Source organism: Primulina huaijiensis, chromosome 6 (assembly GCF_012295235.1).
Source record: "Primulina huaijiensis isolate GDHJ02 chromosome 6, ASM1229523v2, whole genome shotgun sequence".
In the NCBI taxonomy this organism is placed as follows: domain Eukaryota; kingdom Viridiplantae; phylum Streptophyta; class Magnoliopsida; order Lamiales; family Gesneriaceae; genus Primulina; species Primulina huaijiensis.
The window spans coordinates 17,296,590-17,309,912 of NC_133311.1; the positions used below are offsets into that span (position 1 = coordinate 17,296,590).

The 13,323-nt window shown below is 32.9% G+C and overlaps 2 protein-coding genes across 3 annotated transcripts; one reads left to right on the top strand and one right to left on the bottom strand.

The window, feature by feature from the left end:
- Positions 1-291: 291 nt before the first annotated feature.
- On the bottom strand, positions 292-3,312 carry LOC140979818 (uncharacterized). 2 transcript variants are annotated; one of them, XM_073445404.1, is made up of 3 exons: positions 3,275-3,312; positions 2,978-3,160; positions 292-2,685 (listed from the first exon to the last, which is right to left on the bottom strand). In XM_073445404.1, the coding sequence occupies exons 2-3, from the start codon at positions 3,026-3,028 to the stop codon at positions 421-423; spliced, it is 2,316 nt and encodes a 771-aa protein (XP_073301505.1). In that variant the 5' UTR covers positions 3,029-3,160; positions 3,275-3,312; the 3' UTR covers positions 292-420. The 2 variants fall into 2 exon arrangements, with proteins under 2 accessions (XP_073301505.1, XP_073301504.1); XM_073445403.1 differs by lacking the exon at positions 3,275-3,312 and having other exon boundaries at positions 2,978-3,266.
- Positions 3,313-11,032: 7,720 nt separating this feature from the next.
- LOC140979820 (adenine phosphoribosyltransferase 5-like) lies at positions 11,033-13,257 on the top strand. The gene is made up of 6 exons (XM_073445406.1): positions 11,033-11,370; positions 11,489-11,599; positions 12,075-12,167; positions 12,617-12,766; positions 12,846-12,904; positions 12,990-13,257. Exons 1-6 carry the CDS (start codon positions 11,280-11,282, stop codon positions 13,053-13,055), a joined length of 570 nt encoding a protein of 189 aa, XP_073301507.1. The 5' UTR covers positions 11,033-11,279; the 3' UTR covers positions 13,056-13,257.
- The last annotated feature ends 66 nt before the right edge of the window (positions 13,258-13,323 follow it).

The window sequence follows — 13,323 nt, forward strand, 5'->3', positions numbered from 1 at the left end:
AATTAAATTGCTAGAATTGAAAAGGTTTATAATAAATTAATTTGTACACAAAAAATGTATCATATAACTTTAAAATAGGTCTAGTTTGAATTTCGATTTGGTTAAACCATGATTGACTAAACAACAATTCAAACCAACTGAGTTTGGTTTTTCAATTTGGTTCTGATTGATTCAGTTTCTAGTCACTTTCTACTCACCCCTGTATATGAATATGTCTAGTGATTAGTATATAAATTTTTTTCTCAATAAAATTATTTTATTTATTTTTAAAAAAAAAACAAGTAATTATATGCATTCAAAAAGAATACCATCTTCATCTCATCAGTTATTTCAGTACACAGCTAATTTAACCTAGTATCAACCACAACAAACTATTGGTTAGTTGTCTACTCAGTCGAGTCGAGAATTGAATGGTTGCCTCTACTGGCTGGTGTCACTGGCGATTCGAGCTTCCCTAACAAGCCGTTCGGTCAAAGTCAGAAGCCGAAAAACTTCTTCTTTTATTTCCCCAGAACATTCAGGGTCATTGATCATACTTATTGTAGTCCCAGAAACAATATGTTTTGAGAGATCTGTATAATAGTCATAATCATCCTTGACGTTTAAGCCCACGTTGTTCAGAAGTTGTCGACTCATTTCGGTGATTTTATGCAGTGCACTAGTTGCAGCATCGACTTGCAGTTGGGCTGCTTCCAGTTGGAGTTTCTCAGTCACAAGCTCCCCGACCCTGTTTTCACCAATTGTTTCTTGTGCTGATGCATAGAGTTGTTTTAGATCATCTTGGACGCGCATTACTTCTCCCTTTAGTGTCTTTATTTCCTCTTCTCTGGCATTCATTTTCCTGACTACTATGTCAAGCTCTTCATCTTTAAGAGTCAGAGCTGTCCGTGCAGCAAGAACTTCCATTTCCATTGTTTTCAGGCTCTCTCTGGCAAAATCAAGCTCAGCTTCAATCTGTTTCTTCTGCCAATTAAAACTATCACCAGGTCCGTCTATTAATGAAGATGACAATGTGTCATTGATCTGGCCAAGTGGGCTCGGCGTTTTAGATGATAGAACCATTTCATTTGTGAGATCTACAATTCGCTCCACCATCGTCTCAGCTTCAGAGAACTTTAACTTTGACAAATTGATTTCATGGTGCATTATCTGTACATGTTCCTCTTTGTCCTTCAGGATGGACATTGCTCGGCTAAGCTCGTCTTCTTTCCCTAGCAAAACCTGCTTAAGTTTTGAAATCTCCTGGTTTACTTCCTCCAGCATATTGTTTGCACATGAAAGTTCCAAATCCCTCTCTTTCAATATAAGCTTAAGGGACTCCTGCTCTGACTTCAAATGCTGAATCTCCTGTCTGGCGTCTGCTAGTTCCGATTCTTTAGTCATCAGAAGGACCTGTTTTTCCTCAAATTCAGCATTCTTATGACCTAGCACCTCCCGAAGTGCTGTCAGTTCTTGAAATGCTTCTTTCAAGGTCGATTTTCCCTTGTCCAATTCCTTTCGCAACTCAACTACATGTTCTTTTTGCATGGATAGATCCCTTTGAAGCTCAGCGTTTTGAGCTTCAGTAACCCTGAGTTTCACTCTTTCACTCTCAACTTCTACCATGGCATCTCTCAGAATTGTCATATACGATGCTACAGCACCCCTTTGCTCTTCAAGTTCTGCAAGTTGTTTTTCCAGCAGCTGCTCTTGACCTTCCATTTTCTCTCTGGAGAGAGAGAAAGCATTCTGAGATGAAACTAGTTCAGATCTCACATCTGAAAGAAGCTTCCTCACTCTTTCAAACTCCTCTCGAGTTTCATTAGCTTCAATAACATGCTGCGCTTTCTCATCCTCCAGTCTTTTCAATTCCTTCTGCGCTATTAGCCAATACATAGTTTGCTTCTCCAGTTTAGCTTCAGCAACTTTCAACTTTTCAGCTTCACTTGCCCGCATTATTTTATAACCTTCTAACTCTTCTTCTTTTTGTTTAACTGCTCTCCGGATATGCCCGAGCTCAATTTCTTGCTTTTCTACAATCTTATTTGCTTCATCCAGGAGTCTGGCCCTGGATCTGAGTTCTGATTCAGCATTGGCAGCTTCTTCACTCTTCTTCATCCATTCATTTTCAATCTTTCCAATTTCCTCTGTTTTTACGGATAGTGCCAACCGGGTAGCCGAAATCTCCTGATCCCTCTCCTTGAGTCGCAGTTTAAGTTCACTAATTTCTGCAGCTTGAGAAACCAAGTCCATGTGAACTTGTCTTAGCTCCTCCTCTAGCTTTTCCTGCCTCAGCCTGGCCATTTCCATCTCCGTCTCTCTATGCTCCAATCCCTTCTTGGCCCTATACATTTCATTGCGTTCCCACGAAATCTTTCTTTCTGCATCTTGTAGATCTTCCTCTTTCTTCTTCAATGCAAACAAAACAGCCAGAAGATCCGATTCCAGCTTGCCCAGATTCAATCCCAGCTGAGAAACTTGGGGTGAATCAGGATCTCTCCCTATCCGTTCCTCCAATTTTTGCGTTTCAGCAAACAACCTCTCTAGAAGAACCCTTGCCGGTTCGGTCGCCCCATTGTCACTAATGCCGTCGGCCCTCTCTCTATTTACCACTGATTTGACAATCCACGAAAATTTACCTTTTCTTATATTTGGCCTCTGAAACTCTACTCTTCTCTGCTTCCAATTGCTAAGACCCGAATAACACTACACAGAAAACAAGAAAATCTAAGCCCACCATTTTACATCTATCTTCAACTCGAGAGAAAAAATTCAAACTTGAACTTTATCCAATATGGAAAGAGACAAACTTCAACTCATCAAATTTCAACATCATCACCGCTTCCGACAACATTGTTAACTAGAAAAATATAACACGCGCACGCACACAAATGATGACCGATAACAAAACAACAAGAAGAAGAAAAAAACAAACAAATAGTAACAGCAGATCCTGATCTTCACCCATCTATTTCAATCGAAAGAGGGATGAAAAGACCTTGGGAAGCGGAGGAGAAGAACCGATCGAAAAGGAAGCAGATAGCGCCATGGTTGGGCTCCTCCGTCGTATGTGATCTTCAACAGAATAATCCAACCACAATTATCACATCATCATCGTACCCCACAAATCAAGAAACGACACTATTTGAACATTTAAGAAAGCTTAGCAGTGAAAATGGGTCTGCAATTCAAACGCGAAAACAAAAAATGTAGCGAGAATTCTCGTAAACATACACATTAATTTTATTATTTTCTTGATTAATGATTCCTGCCACGTTAACTAATTCTTACCGGCCATTTTGTTTCCGACTGAATCATATGACACGTCGTCTCCCTTATCACCACCACTTAAAAAACTCCCACATTCGGTATCATCACAGAATAGTAGTTTATTTTTAATTTATATTCATATATTTTTATAGTATTTAAATCAATTTTGGACCATTGAATTTTATATTAAGATGTTATTCTTATATTATATGGATTCTACTGATCTTTAGTTGGGGAAAGACTTGTTAAAATTGTTGTCCCGAATTTAAAATCTAACTTTTTTTTTAACGAAAAACGTCGTCGGTAGCGGGGGTTAGGCAGATCCCTACCTGTATATATACAACAAAAAGAACAGCACAAATAAAACATGACGGAATGGACTAAACCTAGACCTCCGCAAAATCTATACAATCGACACATCATAAAAAATACAGACATAAGTACTAACTTATGCTACTACATCTTGATAATTTATCGATTGTCATAGATAAAACTTAAGATAGTTAATATTGATACTTAGTTTGGTATTCATTTATGATTAGATTTATTAATAAGGCAAGACATTAATTAATACATCTAAAATATAGTGCATGATATCGATAGATGTTGTAAGAAATTGAGAATTTAAAAACAAATAGGATATTATTAATTTTGAGTCCTTAGAAGAGGAAAGAATTTACATGAATAATTACAAAACTATGAATAAATTATTTCGATATATATTTGATATGTTGCACATTCACCGTAAAAATTTATGTGAACACCGATAATGTGACACTCACCTATTAGATGTGAAGAAACATAAAAAAAATTGTATATTCAATAAGTCAGTAGCTTCGATGCTGCATGTGGGGGCACTTAGAGCCGTACCTGTGGTTCACAGGGCTTGAGGCAATATGTTAAAAAAAATCTTGTTGTGATAAATAACCGTAAAGCTTGCAAATTAAAAATAATTAAACAATAGATATAAGAAAAATATAATTTACGAGTTATATATTTATTTTTTTGTGATTTTTTTCTTCGTGCGCCACAACATCAACATGACTCTAACGTAATGCAGTGTCATATGAACAATTATATTGGAAAAAGATTGAAATTGGCAAAAATTGTAATATATGTTGCTAAAATTGAAATTTATCAATATAAACTATTAAAATAACAAAATGATAAATATAATGAACCAATATTGTAAAAATATATGATTTGTTTTAAATAATAAATATAATATTTTATTCAAGAAAATATAAAATAAAGATATGTAAAATAGGTAACTAGGTAAGTATCACAATTTTTTGTTTTTGTTTTTGGAAATGGGTCCAACTACATAAATTCAAGAAAAGAGGCCAAATAATCGAAAAGTAAAGTATAAAAGTTTAACACATGAGTTGACACAAGATAAAATAATAAATATATTGGACAAACATTACCGTTTTATGCATACAAAATTTTTAAAAATTTAATTAATGAGCCGTGTAGCTATATTGTTTGGGCTCTACATAATTTGATTAAATCCCCAATGAACACAATCATCATATTTAATCATGTTTTCAATGGGTCATTGTCCAATTTTTTTTTAAAATTTCCAATGCACATATTATTTAGGTGCAAGTCTCAACTAATGATTTTTTTTTGGGCCCCTGTGAGGGTCGGGTCCTGAGACGATGGCCTCCTCGCCTCACAGGAGGTATGGTTCTGGGGACACTGTCCCCACATAGTTTGGATGGACAAGATTCACACACATATGTGACTTTAAAAAAATTAGTGGACCTCATGAATATGTGGCTAAATTTGAACCCTTGATTCTATCATGGGATAGTGCCCCTACATGTAGAATGAAATCAACCCAATAAATCAATGTCATCTCATAAATACTCATATAAGTAAGTATACGTGATTAATGTGCAATGATGCATTGGGTTATTTTTTGAAGTAAAAAACTTGAGATCAACAAATAAAATACAACGCCATCTTATGGAAGTTGGGCCACTGGACTAAAACGGCACTGTTATTTAATTGAACGCTGCAACCAAAAACGGATCAAATATAGGCCCCGTATTGTGTTACAGAGGCCCTTAATCAGGCCCAGTTCAACTCTCGACACCTACAAATAGAGCCTTTGTTTTTTTTTTTTTGTTTCCAAATTTAACATGCCAAAACAAGTTAGCGGGATGGATCGATCTGTCTATTTTTTACGGATCAAAAAATTAATGATCCGGTCCATCAAACTACTTTAGATGTCGGGATGGGTGTACTTTGGTGGGCCCACCAACAACCCGTCGTTTTGGTGGATGGGAAATTTTCAACTCAATTCATCTATTTTATATCATTTTGGCATCTCTATTCTAAACTAGTGAGCAAATAAATGATATAGAAAAACATAGAAACTAAATGAAATCATTTCATAAAAAGAAGAATAAGAGAAAGTCCAATTTACAATTATTTCCAATAAACTCACAATTTCACATGTCGATGAAATCAACAAGTTCAAAAACAACATAATCCAGTTTAAAGAAACATAAAAATCCAAATAAAAATTGAAAGTTTGGAGCGAATTAAAAGAAACCTAAATGGGAAAAATGACATGAAGAAGAAAATGTACTTCCTATGCTTTCTTTGGAAAACAATTTTATAAATCAAATAATGTAAATCCCACAAAAAATAATTCATAAAATGTGTTGGACCAATTCTACTCAAAGGTATTTCAGAAAGTGAGTTGGATAAAATCTTGGGCCAATTAAAAATTTTAACATGGGCTAGGATTATAAATTTTACTACTAATAATAAATAAATAAAAAATTAGCCTAGATTGGAGCCCACCTTAACCTTTGTAGTGGCTCTGTTCAGCGAGTAAGTCTCTCGTGAGACGGCCTCACGAATCTTTATCTGTGAGACGGGTCAACCCTACCGATATTCACAATAAAAAGTAATACTCTTAGCATAAAAAGTAATACTTTTTCATTGATAATCCAAATAAGAAATCCGTCTCACAAAATACGACCCGTGAGACCGTCTCACACAAGTTTTTGCTATGTTCAATATGTGTAATGTGAGAAGGTTGAAATCCATATATGTGTGATATGATATGAGTTGATTGAAAGACAAAAGATCAATAATTTTTTAAAAAAACTAAAACGGTAAAAAATTGAAAGATATATTATTAAATCTGAAATTCGACAGCATATATGATCAAAATCGGAAATCCATAAATATATAAAACTAAAAATACTATTTTCTCACTAAATTAACCCGAAAAATTAGGTTTATCGTGTAACATGCCTTGGGATCAAATGCGGTGGACTCGAATCGAAATGCGTGGTCCAAGCTATCTAGGAGCTTCCCGATTTACCACGCAAGGCATGATAAAATTACCCTTCGCATTAATTATGTCACAACCAACTAACTAAGATTTTCGTGTTGTAAATATCACCAACATTCATCTACTATATCTCTGTGTGCTTCGATCCCATGGTAAACTTGTGCCTACCATGTAAATTGAAGAAAATCCTTCCCTAAACTATGCTTTCAATTTATGGAAGAGATAAATTTCGGGTTCTTTTCCGATGGGAAGATGACGGTTAAAAAAGAAACTATCTAATACAAATACTAGAATGCTCTTAGTTTTTCCACGAATTTTAATTTAGATTTAAAAAAAAGTTCAATCAAATCAAGAAAGCAAAATACATGAGATAAGAAAGATAGTAAATAGCTAATAAGCTCTGCTAACGAGTTCGACAACCAGACTTATCGACTGAATATCATTCCATAAAAGATATAATCAATTAATGTCTATTTTTTAATTTCATATATTAACATTGATAAGTAATTATCTTATGGAGAGGATGTAAATTTAAAAAAAAAAAGAAAAGAAAAGAAAAGAAAAGAAAAGAAAGTACAGTTCAGGATTTGAGGAGAGGACAAAAAGATTGGGTGGGAAGGGAACAATTTCAACGGCTGAGATCAGACGAGCTGGAAGGAGGAAGCCGATCCATACCTTTAAAAGGATACATGGTACCACCGTCAGATTCACTAAATCTTTCAAATCATTGTGTTATCATCGACGTTTCTTCGCGCGTGCACTTGAACAGAGGATTCTACCACCTCTCGCATTGTTACTGCGCGTGACAACACTCACAGTCCAAAATCTCGAGCGTGTGGGCGACGTCGAGGCGTGGCGTGGGGGTTGGGTGATGTGTTGTGTATCTCCTGTGGGTTCCACCAAATAAAAAAATACAATATTTATCGAATAAAAGAATGGCCCACCTTTAATCAATATTTTTTTCCCTAATTCTTTTGTGGACGGTAGCCACTGGTGTTATTATAATAATTTTTCTTATATATACTAAGTTCCCTAAAAAATCGCTACCTCTGTAAACTGCAAAGGGAAGAAGAGAATTTATATAAAAAAATATTATTTTTTAATTTTCTATCATAATATTATTATATTTTTTTTTATTGAAATTAAGTTCAATTAAAAAATATATTTTTTATCATACACAACAATGTGTATGAACACATTAACTATGATATTCATATCAAATTAAAAATGTCTAATATTCATTCTATAAATTTATTAAACAATATTACAAATATCTAATATTATGTTACACGCAACGTTTGTGTCTCAGTTGCTGATATTTATTAACTTAAATGACGTCATTACACGTTACAAGTGAAATAAATATATAAGGATAAAAGTTAACGTGATTTGTATATTATCGAGTTAGCTCATATTTAATGTGTATCAAATGATAATGGTCGCGAGTTTCATTATCATAAAAAATAATAATAATAATAATACCGAAGGACCAACTCTTAAAACGAGATTAAAGGATATAATCTTGTTGTGATTATTCACATGTTCTGGTGGATGTCATTAGGCAATGACATGTTAGTGTACACTCCAAAATAATACGTCAATTATAAACAGATAGATATGGATGGGAAAATAATAAAATTTTCAGTTGTTCACTTGCTTTTAAATTTTCAATATCATGGTTAAATGTGTGTCTAGTTTCTGTCAGACCGAAACTTTATTTGCGGTCTCTGATTCATAAAAAAAAATTTGTTTTGTACTCTATGGTACCGTTTGGTTCACGTTATTATTTATCCAATCTAATATCATGTTTCATGCACCATATTATTTATCCATCTACCAATCTTTATCTCATCAATGAATCAAATCATCAATCATTTATCTCACATCAATCAAATCATTGAATTGAAATTACAATATTACCCTTAATAAATAATATTATAAATAATTTATTAATATTTTCTAAAGGACAAATGGTAATATCACGTTATCTCAAATTTAATCAATTAAATCAAACATTATATTAACTATCATTTTTATATATTTTATTATCAAAAATATTATTTATATCTATATTAATTGTCTCATACCACGAACCAAACGGTACCTATATGTCCACAATTATTTTATTTTTTCGGATAAAAATCAGTACAAAATATTGAAAATATGTAACATATATATGATATTACAGAACAAATTGTTTTAGATCTGGTACAAAAGTTTAAATTTTGAGTATAAATTTGGAACAACTATATTAATATGAATAATTACTACACTTGTTTGTGTGTTCAAATATTATATATTTCTACCAGACCTAAAATAGTTTATAATAAAACATCATATATCAGTACCACATATTTAATGTTTTGTGACAATTTTCATATAAAAAATGCATGTTATTAATATCAAAAGTTGTTATACATGTTTGGATATTAAAAAAATCATATTATAGTGTCATATCTAAAGCATTTTGTACTAAAATATAATACCAGATTTTCAAAGTTTTGTACCGAATTTCATATGAAAAAACGCATCATTAATATCAAAACTTATTATACATATTTACGTACTCAAAAATCATATATTAATCTCATATCTAAAACATTTATTTCTAAAATGTCTTTTATTTGTTTCATATTTTCAATGTCTTATATTAAATTTCATCTGAAAAAATATATGAAAGCTCACGAAGTGTAGAAACACTTTTTGGTTTAATTTAAGACTGCAGAAAAAAATCAGCTTCAGAAAAACTAAACATACATTTTTACTATTAAAATGATGATTTATTAATCATTTGTTCTTTATTTTAACAATATTCAACAATAAACAAAAAATGGTCCAATATTATTACTCTTCGTAATATACGACTAAAAATAATGATAAAAAAAAACGAATAAGGACAGAAAAGTAGTTACACAAGATTTACGTTGTCTTAAATTTCGGAAACGGGTAATTTTATTGTAATACTGCTAGTAAGTACACCATACGCATCCACCAAATTTAAATTAATCAGTATATTATTATACATATATTTCTATATTCTAAAAAAATATATATGCATATTTATAAATTTAAAAAAAATTATTTTAAGATTATATTTAAAAAATAAACATGATGCACGAAGAGGCGACACATCGGACTCCACGAAAGAGATTCATACAATTTTTAAAAAATATAGAGTTTCACGTTATTGTTAAATGATTGTGTATTGAAACTGAACTACTTAAATTTTTTTTTTAAAAAAAATAAGCTATAATGAATTATCTCATAATACATAACATAGAAATAAATATATCAAGTTGCAAAATAACTTATAACATTAAAATTTTAAATTTGGTTACGTCCCTTTATCTTTTTTTTTTTTGTTTTTGGTATCTATATTATCGAATTTCAGTTTTAGTTTTATATGTTTCAAATTTCAACGATTTTTCTTATACTACAAACGCTAGCGCTTTGTCAATATCATATAAGTAATCATCATCGTTAAATCAAAAAATAAAATATATAATAAATTAACACTGAAATGATAATAAATAAAAAAAAAAAGAAAAGCGAAAAGAAGAAGAGTAGGTCTCTTGTGAGACAGTCTCACGAATCTCTATCTGTGAGACGGGTTAATCCTATCGATATTCACAATAAAAAGTAATAGTCTTAGCATAAAAGGTAATACTTTTTCATGGATAACCCAAATAAGAGATCCGTCTCACAAAATACGATCGGTGAATCGTTTCTAAGAATCTTTTTGTCAAAAAAAAAATGTGGTGGTCCTATCTTAGATATGAATTATTTATATGATTTACAGGTTAAGAAAATCACATCAAAAGAGTAAAAAGTGAGGCAAAAAAATAAATTACACCCCAATCTAAAAAGCTGCTCTTCCTACGTTACATCTATAGCCGTCAATTTTCATTAAAAGTAGCCAATTATCCTCAGCCTCGTTCCTCGTTAAAGCTTCACTCTAAATCACAATTCTCAATTAATTAATTGGACCAAAAGTGTAATTATTAAAACCCAATTGTGCGTGTCATTATTCTTAGTTGAAATTTTAAATACAGGATAAGTTTTGGTTAACTATATCCATAAAAGTGCAATCGAAAATGATGAGATCTTTAGAATTTGTACCCAATGCTTTATGTACGTCGCACGTTTGCAAGAAGTCTTCATATGATTTTTATAAACATAATATAATTAAATTTCATATCTAAGTTATATGTTTTCTGAGTTTTTCGTAGCTAAAATAGTGTTTTTAAGTGTTTATCAGTTTCTAAATAAAATTTTCGATTCCGAAAATTTTAGTAATTATTTTGATGTTCGAGGGAAATGAGACAGTGGAAAGTGGGCTTCAGACGCGGAGAAGTATCGTGGAAAGGGAGGGTGTCTACACTATTTCTCTATCAACTCATTAGTGGTGTTTTTAATTTGGGCAACAGGGAAATATTTTTGAAAGCGGTGTACTGTACCCACATAGACACATGCAATTACAGATTATAAAGATTGCATCTTTATCATCTCTCTGCAATCCAAAATAAAATCCTACGTTGTTGTTGGAAATTGCAAATTTTTTAAAAAAAGCCATTGAACAAAGAGAAAGTACAGTCCCCTCTTGAATTCGTAGCTATAAGACCACAGTGCTTAGAGTTTTTGTTAGTTGGTGTTAGCTCACATCAATCACACACACACACACACACACAAACACACACAGAGGCATAAGCAAAAGATGTTTGCAGCAGAAAATGGATTGAAAGGGGATCCGAGGCTTCAGGCTATATCCGAAGCAATTAGAGTGATACCCCATTTCCCAAAACCAGGTTGAATTCAATTCTTGGTTTTCTTGATTAATGATGCACTAGTTATACAGGTGTTTGTACTGCATGCATTGTGTGTGTTTTGTTTTTCATTTTCCCTTTTGTTTTGGGATTTTTTTAGGAATAATGTTTCAAGATATAACCACTTTGCTTCTGAATCACAAAGTGTTTAAAGACACAGTGGACATTTTTGTAGATAGATACAAAGACATGGGCATCTCTGTTGTTGCAGGTTTGCCTCTTCTCTCCCTTTCTCTCTTCGTGTGTGTCTGTGTGTATCTTTTCCTTGTGTACTGTTGGTGAGTAACATAAGGGGTTGTGAGTTTTGGGATAAATGTTTAGGGGGAAAAAGAGTGAAAAATCATATTGAAAAGTGGTTTTCAAGTTCTAAAATTATATAATTTGGATTAAAGTGAATATCATGGCAGCGCTTTGAAAAGATAATAATGATATAGATTTGAAAAGTTTGGAAGTAAATAATTAAGAGTGTATAACATTTCCAAAATGACCAGGCCTAAGTACTCTTTTGTTTTTTTTTTCCTCGTGTTATTTTCTTGGTTACGTGATTAATGTATTTCCCCCTGGAATCGGACAAATGCTGCAAAAAGAAGTATTACAATTATTTAACATCAGCTGGTAACAATTACGTAATGTTGTATGTTTGTCTGAATCTTTCGAGTGATTTTGTGATGTTAAATCTTCTCAAGGGATTGAAGCTAGAGGGTTCATGTTTGGTCCATCAGTTGCTTTAGCCATTGGTGCAAAATTTGTTCCGTTGCGTAAACCAGGAAAGTTGCCAGGTATAATTAATATATAGCTCTTACCTGTTAGTTTTCATATTCATCCATAAGGAACTAATGCAAGTACTTTGTGTAATCGGTAAGTTGATTTAGTTCGAAACATTGACTGAACAGACAGAAATTGCAAGTTTTACTGCGGTTGAGAAATACATTTAGCGCTTGTTTTTATCAAATCTGTGATATTACCTGCACAGAAAAACAATTGAATTATTCAAGCATGAGCAAGGACAAGGTCCCTCGTAAATTTTGTTAAATTTTTTTTAGTTTTTGCCACAAAAGATGCATTATTGGCTTTGCCGATGTCGAAGGTAATATCCTAGGACTGGAAACTGGAAGTTAGCCCAATGTTACATATAAAAACCCTTAAAAAACCAAAATATGGCTGGATATAAGCCAAACGTTATTTTGCTCCATGTCTTGTGATCAAGTCAGGTCGCTTGAATGTATAGGGAAAGTAATCTGCGAAGCTTATGAGCTGGAGTATGGCAAAGATTGCCTAGAGATGCATGTTGGTGCTGTGGAGAAGGGAGAGAAGGCCGTGATAATCGATGATTTGGTAGCCACCGGCGGAACCCTATCAGCTGCTATTAAACTTATAGGTATTGTTTTTGAAGCCAAATTTATTCAGATAATGTATGTGTCTGTCGGTTCGAAAAGTAAATGTTGATTACTTCGTAGAATGCATGGGGGCAGAGGTGGTTGAGTGCGCCTGTGTCATCGGATTGCCTGAGGTCAAGGTAAATTAGTTCATAACTGCATACATCAGTTGCCTGCAAAATTCCATCGAATCCCTTTGATCTTGAGTTTGTTCGTGATTTACAGGGACAAAGCCGGTTGAGTGGAAGGCCCCTTTACATACTAGTGGAGCCGCGTGAATTAGATAATTGATGGAACAGCGTCTGGAAAAAGTGAGGAATGAGGGACTCTGGGCGACAATTTTTTTTCCTAATGTTAGGCAACATGAAGGTTTTTTCCCCGCAAACTGTTTTAACAATTTATTTTTTCATGCATTTCTTTGCAGCGACAGATTTCTTCCAGCCGATTATATGGCCTATATTATTCGAATTTGATCGTAATTATTTTGGATCAATCGAATTTGCATGAAAGATGTAAGTATCGAAAACACCATCTAAAAATGGACATCACTAATCTTTCT

Excerpts from the sequence above, each read along its gene's own strand:
- LOC140979818 (XM_073445404.1), bottom strand. The coding sequence starts at position 3,028 with ATGGCGCTATCTGCTTCCTTTTCGATCGGTTCTTCTCCTCCGCTTCCC. Across the intron at positions 2,686-2,977 it reads CTTCTCCTCCGCTTCCCAAG|TGTTATTCGGGTCTTAGCAA; the intron begins GTCTTTTCATCC and ends TTTTCTGTGTAG.
- LOC140979820 (XM_073445406.1), top strand. The coding sequence starts at position 11,280 with ATGTTTGCAGCAGAAAATGGATTGAAAGGGGATCCGAGGCTTCAGGCT. Across the intron at positions 11,600-12,074 it reads GGGCATCTCTGTTGTTGCAG|GGATTGAAGCTAGAGGGTTC; the intron begins GTTTGCCTCTTC and ends AATCTTCTCAAG. Across the intron at positions 12,767-12,845 it reads AGCTGCTATTAAACTTATAG|AATGCATGGGGGCAGAGGTG; the intron begins GTATTGTTTTTG and ends ATTACTTCGTAG.